Source organism: Mustelus asterias, chromosome 12 (assembly GCF_964213995.1).
Source record: "Mustelus asterias chromosome 12, sMusAst1.hap1.1, whole genome shotgun sequence".
Lineage (NCBI taxonomy): Eukaryota > Metazoa > Chordata > Chondrichthyes > Carcharhiniformes > Triakidae > Mustelus > Mustelus asterias.
Genome location: NC_135812.1, coordinates 24,811,147 through 24,826,879, shown reverse-complemented (window position 1 = coordinate 24,826,879; position 15,733 = coordinate 24,811,147). Strand labels below are relative to the sequence as shown.

Sequence of the window (15,733 nt, the reverse complement as noted above, 5' to 3'; positions counted from 1 at the left end):
AGGGAAAAACTGACATGATTGACAATATTAATCACACCATCAAAAAATAGATACAGATGAAAGAGGCCTTTCAATCCATTTCACTTCAAACGTTCAGAAAGACTCTACATTTGCTCAATCCCAACATCCAATGATTATGGGACTTTTACCTCATTTTATATCCAGAAGTCCATTTCATGTCAGTTCACTCTTGATGCAAATAAATTCCTGACATCAGTCAAAGAACAAGGAAAATTACAGCACAGGAATAGGCCCTTTGGCCCTCCAAGCCTGCACCGATCATGCTGCCTGACTGAACTAAAACCCCCTACCCTTCCAGGGACCATATCCCTCCATTCCCATCCTATTCATGTATTTGTCCAGATGCCCCTTAAAAGTCACGACTGCATCTGCTTCCACTTCCTCCCCCGGCAGTGAGTTCCAGGCACCCACCACCCTCTGTGCAAAAATCTTGCCTCATACATCTCATTTAAACCTTGCCCCTTGCACCTTAAACCTATGCCCCCTAGTAATTGACTCTTCCACCCTGGGAAAAAGCTTCTGACTCTCCTGCCTTAATGTATATTTGATTAGTTTGTCCTCTTGACCGAGTGTCACAGTTTGGAGAGTCGATGGGCCGAATGGCCTCCTTCTGCACCCATCCTATGGCTCAAAATAGTATTTCAGATTTACCCTTTGTATGCCGTTGTTGTAAATATCTCTCTGAAATTGCCTCTTTCCCAATTTCTCCAGTTGTTCCTCGTGATTAGGTGATGTGATGCTAGGGGTCAGTTTTATGGGTTCATGTCGAAGTTCTACCTTACATTATGGTGACCAGAATGGAGGCAATATCCAAGATGTAATCTGGCCAGAGGGTTACACTGTTTGAGTGTGACTTCCTCCAATTTGTGCTAGACTGTCTTGACCATGTTTGAATCATTTTCAGCAATTCTCTTCAATAGCTCACTGGTGACCTTGTTACTCTTAAATTATTCACTTAAATTTTCCAAGTCTGCTTCCGTGGTGAGTGACCTCAGCGTGTACTGGCTGCAGGCTAGGTACCTCACTCCTTGCTGCGGACAGAGAAAATTTAACACGTTAAACTCTTTCATTTAAGGAATAAGCTGTAAGTGCGCTGAAAATACACAGTTCGACCTCAGCCTCACCTCTCTCCACAACTCTGCTATCTCTGTTCTTTTCCACACTGCTTGGACGATATCTAGAATTGATTGAGGAGAATAGAGGGAAGACTGAAGCGATTGTCTACCGTTCCCATCAAAATCTACAACCGGGAGATGTTCCCACCAGCAGGGTTTACAATGGTCCCCAGGGGTGCTCACCCTGCTAGTGGGGACAGAGCCTATTGAGGCCCCTCAGGAGGTCAAGGGCATGGCGGGGCTGCCCTTTTGGAAGGGGCAGCCTGGAACCTTGGCACTGCCCAAGGGACACACTGGCACTGCCCACCGGGCACTGGGCAGTGCCAAGGGGGCACCAGGCAGTGCCAAAAGGGCGAGGTCAGAGGGGGAAGGGACCTACTGGGGAGGTGATCAGTGGTGGAGAGAACCCACTCTGCAATAGGATCGGTGGGGGAGGGAGTGAGGGGTCAATTGGGGATGTCCATTGGACGGGGTGAGGCTGGCCATGGGGGGGGGGGTGTTCGTCCAGGGCTGGCCATCATTTGTGGGGAGAGCGGGGCTGGCTGGGGGTGAGGGGGGGAGGTCATGGCTGGCCTTGGTTGGGGACGATCGGGGCTGGCCTGGGGGTGGGAGTCTGGTAGGGCAGTGATTGGTGGGGGAGGTCGGGAAGGCCGATGATTGGTGGGGGGGGGGGGCAGGAGGAAAGCCAGCAACCAGGAAGGAGTGGCCGGCGATAGGGAGGCCAGTGACGGTAAGGCCTAGTGTGTGCATGTGCCGATCTCCACACTGACAGTTGGTTCTGGCTTACCCCCCCCCCCCACTTATTGGCGTGAATCTCACTGAGGCACTCTGTGATGCAGAGTGCTGGAGATTAATTCAGGTAAGTGCGCCCAAATAACGGGCGGGAAAATCTCCCGTTTTCCCACCTGTTGGGCACTTAGCTTTTTTTTCAGAGAATCCCAGCCTACATTTACAACCTTGCTGCATTTAGAATGATTTCCAGCCCAGATATTGCCAAAGCTGCCTGCTTCCACTCCCATAACAACTCTCAGATTCTCCTCAGACCAATGAAACTAAAATTCCATTCATTTTTTCTTTAATTATCTATTAAATATCACAAACAGGACTGATTTGAGGCCATTTTATCATTTGTGGGGTTCAGGAAATGGTTACAAATGCCTTACAGGTGGAACGTAAGATTTTGTAATCTAATTTCTTGGTAATTACACTCAACTAATCCTCTTCATCAGCCATTGGCTAAAATAAACTGAAATCAGTCGAATTGTTAAAATATGACATCAGGTTAAAATATTTCTGCTGTGATTGAATAAAAATGGCAGCCTTTATCTGAAGAGTTTGGTTGACTTGAAGATTAACTGAGACAACCTTCAGCCTCATCTCTGTGACATCCACCAGCCCCAGACAACAGGACGGTATATGGTGCCATCAACTGTCCGGTGTCCTTGCATGTTCCAACCATCATGCAATTATTTTTATCAAAAATAGATTTGTTAACATCTGTTAGGACCATGACCTCATTGAACAAGATGCATCTGTACATCATGCTTGTGTTGCTGTGGGAGATATGATATGGTAATTTTTTTGGCACCATTCAGTCTCCAAATTTGATCATTTTTATAGTCATCCATTCCTAGTTGAAGTTCATTTCATATAAATTCACTTCTTTCTTACGGGAGTTTACTTCTCAATTATGGATTAGTTTTAAAATGGTGCCCAGAACCATTCTTTAGCTCCTGATTTTAAAGCAAGCTTTTTTCTTTAGTGCGACATGCAAGGTTGGACTTTCCCAATGATCTCAAATCCTGGGCTGAAAGTCGGGGCCGACGCTACGCGCTGGCTGGTGGCAGGGCACTGGGTGACATTTTAATGACAATTAACATACACGGGGTGGGGGGTTGCCCTCTGTGGGCCAGAGAGCAACCAGTAAATGAGGACCATTCCCTGGGAACACACTCACAACCCACCAAGTGTTTACCATGCTGTCTTCATTTCTATTCATTCAGAGAACATGGGCATCGCTGGCTGGCCAGCATTTATTGTCCATCCTTAGTTGCCCTTGGCGGGCATAGAGGTTTACAGCATGGAAAACAGGCCCTTCAGCCCAACTTGTCCATGCTACCCATTTTTAAAAAAAACCCCTAAGCTAATTCCAATTGCCCGCATTTGGCCCATATCCCTCTATACCCATCGTGCCCATGTAACTGTCTAAATGCTTTTTCAAAGATAAAATTGTACCCGCCTCTACTCCTACCTCTGGCAGCTTGTTCCAGATACTCACCACCCTCTGTGTGAAAAAATTCCCCCTCTGGACACTTTTGTATCTCTCCCCTCTCACCTTAAACCTATGCCCTCTCGTTTCAGACTCCCCTACCTTTGGGAAAAGATATTGACTATCTACCTTGTCTATGCCCCTCATTATTTTATACACCCCTAAAAGGTTATCCCTCAGCCTGCTAAGCACCGGAGAAAAAAGTCCCAGTCTATTCAGCCTCCCCTTATAACTCAATCCATCAAGTCCCGGTAGCATCCTAGTAAATCTTTTCTGCACTCTTTCTAGTTTAATAATATCCTTTCTATAATAGGGTGACCAGAATTGCACACAGTATTCCAAGTGTGGCCTTACCAATGTCTTGTACAACTTCAACACGACGTCCCAACTCCTGTATTCAATGTTCTGACCGATGAAACCAAGCATGCCGAATGCCTTCTTCACCACTCTGTCCACCAGTGACTCCACTTTCAAGGAGCTATGAACATGTACCTCTAGATCTTTTTGTTCTGTAACTCTTCCCAACGCCCTATCATTAACTGAGTAAGTCCTGTCCTGGTTCAATCTACCAAAATGCATCACCTCGCATTTGTCTAAATTAAACTCCATCTGCCATTCGTCAGCCCACTGGCCCAATTGATCAAGATCCCGTTGCAATTGGAGATAGCTTTCTTCACTGTCCACTATGCCACTAATCTTGGTGTCATCTGCAAACTTACTAACCATGCCCCCTATATTCTCATCCAAATCATTAATATAAATGACAAATAACAGTGGGCCCAGCACTGATCCCTGAGGCACACCGCTGGTCACAGGCCTCAAGTTTGAAAAACAACTCTCTAGAAGCCAATTTTGTATCCATTTAGATACCTCACCCCCCGATCCTGTGAGATTTAACTTTATGCAACAACCTACCATGCGGTACCTTATCAAAGGCCTTGCAAAAGTCCATGTAGACAACATCAACTGCACTACCCTCATCTACCTTCTTAGTTACCCCTTCAAAAAACTCAGCTGAGAGTCAACCACATTGCTGTGGCTCTGGAGCCACATGTAGGCCAGACCAGGCAAGTATGGCAGATTTCCTTCCCTAAAAGATATTAGTGAACCAGATGGGTTTTTCCGACAATCAACAATGGTTTCATGGTCATCGGTAGATTCTTAATTCTAGATCATTTTAAATTAAATTCAAATTCCACCATCTGCCATGGCGGAATTCGAACCCAGAACCCCAGAACATTACCTGAGTTTCTGGATTAATAGTCTAGTGATAATACCACCAGGCCAACACCTTCCCAATTGGCATCAGGCCCTCCTGACACAGGTTAAAATGCTGGCAAGAGTAGGAGGTTACCTTTAATTTGGCATTTACGTGGCTCAATTGGCTGCCCAGTGGGTGACAGCCTCACTGAGGTACCCTTTACTGACCACATGCTGTGTTGACTTCCCTTCGGCCCCTCCGTCTGCCATGTTACCAGTCCTGCATCTCCCAGTCTGTTTCTTACCAGCTGGCAAAATCCAGCCCACAATATTCTACAGCATTTGGAGTTGTGCTATTACCAGTGTGGCCAATTGGTCTCCAACTTCCAACTAAAAGGACCCATATGAAGGCAGTGAACTGTTTAGTTATCCAAAATAAAAACAAAGTGATGGAAAAGCTCAGCAGGTCAGGCAGTATCTGTAGAGAGAGAAACAGAGTTAATGCCAGAATTCTCCAGCCATTCACGCCCCACTGCTGCTGGCGGGCGTGGAGGGAGAATTTGGCGCCCAGCCAAATCTCCGTTCACTGCAGCGGGACCGGAGAATCCCAGCTGCGAGCAAAGTCGGAAAATCCAGCCCAATGTTTCAAGTCCAATAAGACTTTTCTTTAAAATTGCTTTTACCTTTAGTTACCTGCCTCTAACCTGTGTGCACAAGCTGGATTCTAAAATGACATTGGTGGTCTCAGAGTGATTCTTAAATTTGCTGATCTGTACTGCCTGTTAAATTAAGCAATCGGGAGTGGAAAATGGCAGAGAATTCCTTCATTGCATAGCTGGAACAAGCAACATATTGCAGGGTTGCTTCAGAAGGGTAATTTGGGGACAGAGGTATTCTGTGCACCATATCCTAACATTCTGTAAATCACTCCACCTGAAATGAGGAGGAACATGTTGGGTTGAGAAGTAATCCTTATCCTTCATGTTTAATACAAGCATCAGATCCAGGGGGGAGAGAGATATTTAGAGGCGGCACAGTGGTTAGCACTGCAGCCTCACAGCACCAGGAACCTGGGTTCAATTTCAGCCTTGGGCCACTGTCTGTGTGGAGTTTGCACATTCTCCCTGTGGCTGCGTGGGCTTCCTCCAGGTGCTCCAGTTTCCTCCCATACTGCAACGACGTACAGGTTCAGTTGTTTGGTCAGGCTAAATGGCCCACAAGTATCAGGGGGATTAGCAGGGTAAATACGGGGTTACGGTGATGGGGCCAGGGTGGGATTGTTGTCGGTGCAGGCTTGATGGGCCAAATGGCTTCCTTCTGTACTGTAGGGATTCTATGATTCTATGATATTGGATTAGTAATGTTCATTAATAAGCACACCATTGCAACTCATTACATGCGCCTTTTATGAGATCACTGTCACTTACACTCACAAGGACGTATTCTCTTTTAGATATTTATGACAGGGAGATGTCTCTGTTCACACTCTCTAGCTATTCCCAAATTCTTTGCTGCACATTTAGCAACTAACATTCTCGCACCAGCCTACGCTTCACTGCTGGGACTTGTATCTTTGTATCAGGATTACTAGCTACACTGCTTTATGTACAAATCCGTACTGAGGTTTACTAGGAAACATTCAATCAATGGAAAGCTATGGAAAGTGCACAGTAATTTTTAAAATTAATTTGTGGAACGTGAGCTTCGCTGGCTCGGCCAGCACTTATTGCCCTTCCCTCTTTGCCCTCGAGAAGGTAGTGGCAAGTTGCTCAAGGGTAACTAGGGATGGATGCCAAATGCAGGCCTAGCCAGCAAAGCCTACATACTGTAAATGAATTTTTAAAACATTGGTAAGGTAAGTGCATTATATCCCTTCCTTAATCATATTCCTTCATTTGTTCCTTTTTTTCCATAAATGTACAAATTATGTGTTAATTATACATTTTTTCTTGCTTCCCCCTTGCCCTACCCCCAAATGAGTTTCCCAATATCAATCTCCCTATCTGAGATGTTTGGTACAAATAAAGGATCAATAAAGGAATGTCAGGGTCTTGGGATAGGGAAGTTTTGCTGCAATTGTATAAGGTGTTGGTGAGGCCACACCTGGAGTATTGTGTGCGGTTTTGGTGATGTTACCTGAGGAAGGATGTCCTTGCTATAGTGGGAGTACAACAAAGGTTTACCAGGCTGATTCCTGGGATGGCAGGTCTGTCACATGAGAGACTAAGTCAGTTAGGATTGTATTTCATTGGAGTTTAGAAGAGTGAGAGAGGATCTCATAGAAACTTATATTAATTTCTAATCAAGAATATTCCCAGTGGTAGCGGAGTCCAGATCTAGAGGTCATAGTTTGAGGATAAGGGGTAAACCTTTTAGAACTGAGGTGAGGAGCAATTTCTTCACTCAAAGGGTGGTGAATGTGTGGAATTCACTACCACAGAAAGTAGTTGAGGCCAAAACGTTGTCTGATTTCAAGAAGGAATTAGATATAGCTTAAGGGGCGAAAGGGATTAAGGGATATGGGGGGAAGGGGCAATCAGGATATTAAATTCTATGATTAGCCATGATCAAAATGAATAGCGGAGCAGGCTCGAAGGGCCGAATGGCCTACTCCTGTTTCTAGTTTTTATGTTTCTATGTTACCTGCTTTTTGTACCTGTGAACCTGCATCTGGTCCAAATGCCTGGCTTTGGTGGATAATGATTTTTTAAAAATCTGACATGGGATGTGGGAATCGCTAGCAAGGTCAGTGTTTATTGCCCTTGAACTGAGTGGCCATTTCAGAGGGCAGCCAAGAGTCAATCACACAGCTCTCGGAGTCACCTGTAGGCCAGACTGGGTAAGGACGGCAGATTTCCTTCCCTAAAGAACATTAGTGAACCTGATGGGTTTTTATGACAATTGACAATGGTTTCATGGTCATTTAATTCCAGATCTTTAAAAATTATTTTTATGTATCTGCCATGGCGCAATTCAAAACCTGATCCCCAGAGCATTACCCTGGGTCGATGCATTGTTAAAGTTTTAAAATTTAAAGTTAAGTTTATTTATTAGTGTCACAAGTAGGCTTATATGAGTGACAATGCCACTACGCTAGTGCCTCCCTGCAGAGGTTCCTCTTCACAAAGGAGATCAAGGTAGAAGACCTGATGGCATCACTGAGATATGTGAAAGCCTGACTCATTAATCTCCAAATATCTGCTGCTATGATGTAGCCATACTTTGATGTGATGCAAAACTATTAATAAAATAGGGTTATTGCATCTTGCATTCAATAAACTGTTTAAGCACGCTCATGTGAGAATAATCAAAATGCTTAACTTGATTTTAGGCTAGGGTAACATCATATGTGTTAAACCGGATAATATTTGATTGTATCCCACAGTTACTACAAAATGGTGGGGGCCAAAAAGGATCGACTACGCACTGTACTGCCCTGATGCATTAACAGCCTTTCCGACTGTGGCACTACCACACCTGTTCCATGCCAGCTACTGGGAGTCAACTGATGTGTTGGCATTTGTTTTACGGCAGGTAACTTTTTTTTTCTACACCCTAGCTATGACTGTAACACTACATTCTGCACTCTCTCTTTTCGTTCTCTATGAACGGTATACTTTGTATAGCGTGCAAAAAACAATACTTTTCACTGTACGTTAATACTTGTGGCAATAATAAATCAAATCAAATTAATTCACCTTTGAGGTAGTTTAGGTTGGTAAGTTAATATTGCAGGGTAAAGTGGACAAGGCAAGGCTCCTCGCCGAGGTGGCCCTACTGTGTTCAATCTGCTGCTCACACGCTGGGCTTTGAGGCTCCACATGGCCCATACTTGTCTCATAAATTGTATTCTTGTATCTGTTTCAAGTGGTAGCGTGTACAGAGTGACGGCTGGTTAAAGAGTTCGGTCACTTGCTTTGACTTGGGCCCCGAATGAGCATGAGAAGTCAAGTCACAAAGTCACACTCAAGCCCTAACCAAGAGAGGATTTTAATTCACCTCCTCAGCAAGCCATTAATTTGCATAGTTTAAGTAAAAGGCCGCTCTTCATGGAGCAATATGACTATCACACCTCAGGTATTGATGTAAGCTGGAATCCATGATATTGGACATCTGCCCATAGACTGAAATGCATAGAGGTAGAATATTGGAGGAGAGTCTGTCATCTGACATTGATGGCAGACAATTGTAAGAAGACAGAAGAGAAGACTAAGGAGTGACCCAATAGCAGTCTTTAAGAATTGGAAATGTTTTAGAGTAGGCATGGAGATAATGGCTTAGATCTTGTGTAGAATGGCAGTCATTGTAGGATTGCCGCTCTGCTCAAATGTTCATCTGCTTTGACGCTGCTCGGCATTTCTTCCGGGATCTCCTGAGCCCGGCTGTCCCAGAAATAAGCAGCGCAGCGTCCCTCAGAGCGCACTGCCCCAGCAGAGTAGAATCCAGGGGCAAGATAGGACACACCCTCTTTTTACGACACTGACTGCTGTCTTGGAAGCTGAAATGTCCGGTTTGAATGTTCGGTGAAGAGGTGGGTGGAGGAATGAGTGAATGGGTAGGGTGGTAGATGTGTGGTAAGTGGGTTGGGTAGATGAGATGGCAGATGGATAAACTGGCATGTGGGTGAGGTGATAGATGGTGAGGTGGCAGGTGAGTGAGACAGTAGTTAGGTGAGAAAATAGATGGATAGGATGACAGGTTGATGCAGCGGTAGGTAGGTAGGATGGCAAATGGATGAGATGGTAGGTATGTGAATTGACAGGTGGGTGATGTTGTTGGGTCTGTGGGTAGTGGACGGGCAGCGGGTAGTCAGATCAGGGTGGATCACCTTCCAGGAACAGAGGCAGCCGGACCTGTGAGAGGCCCCTCCACTGGGGCAGCTAATAAATACACGATGAAGCTTGGGACTTTCACTCACCTTCCGGGAGTGGAGGCAGGACTTGCAAGGAACAACTCCACTAGGGCAGCTGATAAATACAGAGTGAGGATCAGGGCCTTTGCTCACCTTCTGGGAGCGGAGGCAGCCAGACCTGCGCGGGCCACCTCCACTGGGGCAGCGGGCTGAGTTTGTGAAAGTAATCCAGGAGTGATGTTACAGGAAAGCAGTAAATTCATTGGTTGGTGAGAAGCTGTTGTTAGAGATTAGGGTTAAATAGCTTAAATCAGAAGAACGTATCATTTATAAAGAAGTAGCCCCTTGAATTTCAGTAAGGAACACTAGCAATAGGGATGTAAAGTTAAATCAGGTCAAGTGAAATAAGGTAATAAAATAAACAAAGTAAGATAAATTTAGAGAGCGGAGTGGGAGGAAAAAAGAGAGGGAGAAAGAACAAGATTGAGAGTGAAGTACTAGCTTGGACTTTGGGGATCCTGAGATAAGGCCAGGATTCAAAGGTAATTCAGGGCAAGTGGACATAGCGGATTGGGTGAGTACAGTAAGGTAAGTATTCACTACTTTATTATTTATAGTTTTTAAGATCTTTATTTAGTATTTTATAGTTCGCAGTAATGAGGATCAGGGAAGAAGAGCCCCAGATTATTTGATTTTAAGTATCTTCCAAAAGGATTTTTAAAAAGGGACATCATGGCAGGAGAGTTCGATGCCGTGGTGTGCTCCTCCTGTTCTATGTGGGAAGCCAGTGCTTGGAGCCAGCATGTGTGCAGCAAGTGTCTCCAGCTGCAGCTCCTGGAAGTGTGGTTTTCAGAGCTGGAGCAATGGTAGTGGAGCATCAGCGAGCCGGAGAATACCATGGATAGCACATACAGAGAGGTGGTCCCACTGCAGGCTAGACTCCACAAGCAGGAAAGGAATGGGTGACCATCGGGCAGAGCATGAGGACTAGGCAGGCAGTGCATGAATCTCCTGTGGCCATTCCTCTTCGAAACAGATATACGACTCTGGATACTGTTGAGGGGAATGGCCTCCCAGGGGAAAGCAGCAACAGCCAAATTCACTGCATCACAATTGACTCTTCTGTACGGGGGGGGTGGGGGGGAGTAAGAATGTGAGAATGTAATAATTATGGGGGGTTCAATTGTGAGGGGAATAGATAGGCATTTCTGTGGCCGCAAGCAAGACACCAGGATGGTATGTTGCCTCCCTGGTGCTAGGGTCAATGATGTTTCAGAGCGACTACAGGACATTCTGGAGGGGGAGGGTGAGCAGCCAGTGGTCGTGGTATACATCGGTACAAACAACATAGGTGAAAGAAAGAGAGGAGGTCCTAAATATGAGTCCAGTTCAGGATGGTGAGCGACTTGGAGGGAACCTGCAGGTGGTAGTGGTGTTCCCATGCATCTGCTGCTCTTGTCCTTCTAGGTGGGAAAGGTCACACATTTGGAAAGTTGTACCACATGCCCAACTTTACTATGCATTGAAGTGAATGGAGAGTAAAATTGTGCAGGTTTTTTAAAATGGGCAACAACCTGATGAGGTCAGCTCGTCACTCAGCAGATCAATGTAAAGGAGAGGGGAGGCGATGGCCTAGTGGTATTATCGCTAGACTATTAATCCAGAAACTCAGCTGATGTTCTGGGGGACCGGGGTTCGAATCCCGCTATGGCAAATGGTAGAATTTGAATTCAATATAAAATATCTGGAATTAAGAATCTACTGATGACCCTGAAACCTTTGCCGATTGTTGGAAAAACCTATCTGGTTCACTAATGTCCTTTAGGGAAGGAAATCTGCCATCCCTACCTGGTCTGGCCTACGTGTGACTCCAGAGCCACAGCAATGCGGTTGACTTTCAAGTGCCCTCTGAAATGGCCCAGTAAACCACTCAGTTCAAGGATATGTTGCCTGGATTGAGTGGCATGCCTTATGAGGAGAGGCTGAGGGAGCTCAGTCTTTTCTCCTTGGAGAGACGTAGGATGAGAGGAGACCTAATAGAGGTATATAAGATGTTGAGAGGCATAGATCAGGTGGACTCTCAGAGGCTTTTTCCCAGTGTGGAAATGAAAGCTATGAGAGGACACAGGTTTAAGGTGCTGGGGGATAGGTACAGGGGAAATGTAAAGGGGGAAGTTTTTCACACAGAGGGTGGTGGGCGAGTGGAATCGGCTGCCGTCAGTGGTGGTGGAGGCAAACTCAATAGGGTCTTTTAAGAGACTCTTGGATGAGTACATGGGACTTAATAGGATGGAGGGTTATAGGTAGGCCTAAAAGGTAGAGATATGTTCGGCACAACTTGTGGGGCCGAAGGGCCTGTTTTGTGCTGTAGTTTTTCTATGTTTCTATGTTAACTAAGGATGGGCAATAAATGCTGGCCAGCCAGCGACCCCCATGTCCCATAAATGAACAAAAGAAAGTTACAGAAATTGCCTCATACTAATTTCCAATGAAATTTTCCTTTGGTAGACTCTCAATTGGGCGGCACAGTGACCCAGTGGTTAGCACTGCTGCCTCACAGCACCAGGGACCCGGGTTCAATTCCATCCTCGGGTCACTGTCTGTGTGGAGTTTGCACATTCTCCCCGTCTGCGTGGGTTTCCTCCTGGTGCTACGGTTTCCTCCCACATTCCAAAGATGTGCAGGTTAGGCTGTTTGGCCATGCTAAATTGGCCCGAGTGTCAGGGGGATTAGCAGGGTAAATATGTGGGGTTACGGGAATAGGGCCTGGGTGGGATTGTGGCCGGTGCAGACTCGATGAGCCGAATGGCCTCCTTCTGCACTGTAGGGATTCTATGAACTGCCCTCGGGTAACTAGGGATGTGCACTAAATGTTGACCAGCCAGCGATGCCCATGTCCCACGAATGAATTTTTAAAAAACCCTCCGGTTATCCTGGTTCTACGCAAAAGCATGAATGAAGCAAAAATGTGTCACCACTTTCCTGCTGAAGCTCCAGAAATGTTGGAGCCGTGGCGTTCTGCACCAAACAATTGTTAATGAGTCGGATATAATGAACTGGCAACACGTCTGTAAGTTGATGACAGATTTTAGATAGGCAGTTCCATTGCATGCTCAAAATTAAATTTGAATTAGCACCTTCTCTGCTGTGCTCTGTAAGTCAGAATTTATGGATGTAGCTCTGTCATTTCCAAGAGGCTTTAAAAAAAATAATATTACAGGAAAATTATGACTGCCATGCTGGCAGGATGCATCAAAGTACTTGAATTAAGAGGAACGCTTTATTATTTATGTTGAACCAGCTTGTTATAAAAGTGTTCATCTTGTCATATTAAGGACTGACAATGTGAATAGATGTTCCAGAATTCCAATTATTAGGAATGATCTTTCACACTCACAGTTGATAAAGGGAACCTTCTTGGAACAATAGTTTTCATTCATCAGCCCCGGCACATTTTAAAATAAAGACGCTGGTTTTGAATGAAAAATGAATAAGGCGTGCCGTTTTAATTTCCAGAGCTCTTCTTTGCAGTTTTTTGTTTCAATTTTCGCATCCCGCTGCAATCTTTAATTTGTTTATTCAGTTGCTTGTCAATTTAAAATGGTCTGCGAAGAGGAATTAGTGGCAGTTCACCCATTTCGTGCAAAATGACTGGTCAGAAAATGTATGATTATCGGATCTCTTCAGATATATATATATATATATATATAGAATCATAGAATCCCTACAGTGCAGAAGGAGGCCATTCGGCCCATCGAGCCTGCACCGACAACAATCCCACCCCAGCCCTATATCCGCAATCCCATGCATTTAGCCTGTTGGTCCCTCTGATGCTCAGGGGCAATTCAGCATGCCAAGTCAACCTGACCCGCACATAGAATTATAGAATCCCCACAATGCAGAAGGAAGCCATTCGGCCCATCGAGCCTGCACCTAACAGCAATCCCATCCAGGCCCTAACCCTATAATCCCATGTGTTTATCCTGCCAATTTCCCTGACACTAATGGGCAATTTAGCCAATGGCCAATCAACCTAACCCACACATCTTTGGACTGTGGGAGGAAACCCATGTGGACACGGGGGGGAACATGTAAACTCCACACAGTCACCCGAGGCCAGAATTGAGCCAGGGTCCCTGGCACTGTGAGGCAGCAGTGCTCACCACTGTGCCACCATGCTCCCCAATTTAATTATTTTTTAATTGTTGTTACCAATACCCTGTCATCCAGTAGCTACTTCTGATCCTATGAGACAACCACTCCTGACTCAGCTCCATGCCCAAGTCCAGCCAATTCCCAGTCTGACCAATGATATGCTGCCATCTCTGTTGGAACAAAGCATCGTAGCTGTGAGGGACAGCTCGGTGGATAGGATATTGGTATGTAGATAGGCTGGAAAATTGGGCGGGGATCCTGGATTCAGGATTCAATCCTGGACCGGGGAGCGGCGCAGGCTTGGAGGGCCGAAGGGCCTGTTCCTGTGCTGTATTGTTCTTTGTTCTTTGTTCTTTGGAACTCAATTCTGGGTCCACCCACATTGCAGCCCAACTGCTTCCTTGGTTCGGTTACATTTACACACAGTCCAGGAGCTGACCTGAGGCTGCAACATTCAACTCAACCCCATTCTACCATTGACTCTTAATCCAGGTCTGGTGGGGCAATCTTACCAAAAGGATTCTAAGTGCTGAACAAGCATGAAAGCAGGTTGGAATTGTGCCCATTTTTTGGATGAGCTCATAGATGCAATCATATGGCACTTAGTGCAAAAAAAAAGGCAAAGTGTGATTCACGCCAGTAGGTTGAGTGGGTGGAGTCTATTCACACTGGGAAGCCGGCTGCTGACTGCGAGGAGCTCTATTGTGCATGTGTCTTGATCTCTCAGTATTCTGTGTACAAGTGTTCACAGAACATTGAGAGATCTGTTACTCACCCCCACACCTTCCCCGGATATCACCCCCCCCCCATTCCCCCATCCCCCAGGTCTTTGCCCCAACCCCCTGATCCTTGGTCTCCCCAGCCGATCATCACTCTGATACACCCTAGCTGATTGCCGCCCAATACCTCTCCCCTCAGCCGATCACTGTCCCGGCCGATCCACGATGCAGATTATACATCTGCCCCCCCCCATCATGGCCCCACCTCCATGATGGCCCCACCTCTCCAATTAGGCCCCGTCACCTGGCACTGCCCAGTGCCTGCTGAGCACTGCCAGGGTGCCAGGCTGGCATTGCCCAAGGGACACTACCCCCACCCCCTCCCTCCACCCCCCCCCCACTGCTCCTGACCACCCGGGTGGCATTAATAGCCTCCGGTCCTACCGGCAAGGCCGTTATCTGTCAGGTGTCTGTTGCTGGGGTTCATAAGTGACCCTCGCCAGTGAGAACCTTCACCAGCGAGGCCGTTAAGGCAAGTGAACCTGGACAATTCCGACCCAGGCTCACCAATATTATTGAAATGCAGATTTAAATATTAAATGGTGTGAGGCTGATCCTGCTGACAATCCGGGGCGGGTAAGATTGTGAAAGGCGATAAACTGGGCGTGAACCTGGTTTTTCGCCTTTCTCACCATTTTACCGACTGGCCACGCCAATCGACTGGTGTGACGAGCCGCTAAGATCACCCCATACAGCCAACTCATCTATAGTGCCGCTACAAGTAAGGAAGAAAAAATCAGCTAACATTCCTGTTTCAGTTTCCTATCTAGTGAATCTTGGATCATGCACAGAATGTGATACTAGCAAAGGAAATGAAGGGAATAAAGCTATAAGACCACAAGGTGTAGGAGCAGAGGTAGACCATTCGGCCCATCAAATCTGCTCTGCCATTCAATGAGATCATGATTGATCTAATGTAGTAATCCTCAACTCCACTTTCCTGCCTTATCCCCAAAACCCTTTATTCCCTGACTGATTAAAAATCTGTCTATCTCAGCCTTGAACATTCTTACCGACCCAGCCTCTTGTGCCTGTTTAGGTCAGAGACAAACAGGAACAGCAATACTGGAATAGGACACCTGTTACATGAGCTAGTATAAAAGTGCACTGCACTGGCATCATGATCAAGAGTTCTATGCTCAGTGGATTAGTACCATACAAAACATTACTGGACTAGAGTATCGAACAGGAATCAGTTAATTGATTTATGGAAGCTGTGCAGTTCGTAATATGTTTTACACTGTTGGTGTTTTAAAGTGTCAGTGGTTAGCACCGCTGCCTCTCAGCGCCAGAGACCCGGGTTCGATTCCCGGCTTAGGTCACTGTCTGTGTGGAGTCTGCA

At 46.0% G+C, this 15,733-nt stretch overlaps 1 protein-coding gene across 1 annotated transcript in view; it reads left to right on the top strand.

Annotated features, from left to right (window-relative positions):
* The window catches only part of LOC144501878 (membrane-associated phosphatidylinositol transfer protein 3-like), a 291,482-nt gene that overhangs the window by 217,381 nt on the left and 58,368 nt on the right, over positions 1 to 15,733 (top strand). Inside the window, exon 10 of the mRNA XM_078225920.1 lies at positions 7,991 to 8,139. Coding sequence (XP_078082046.1) covers positions 7,991 to 8,139 — 149 coding nt within the window. The remainder of the gene's footprint in view (positions 1 to 7,990; positions 8,140 to 15,733) is intronic.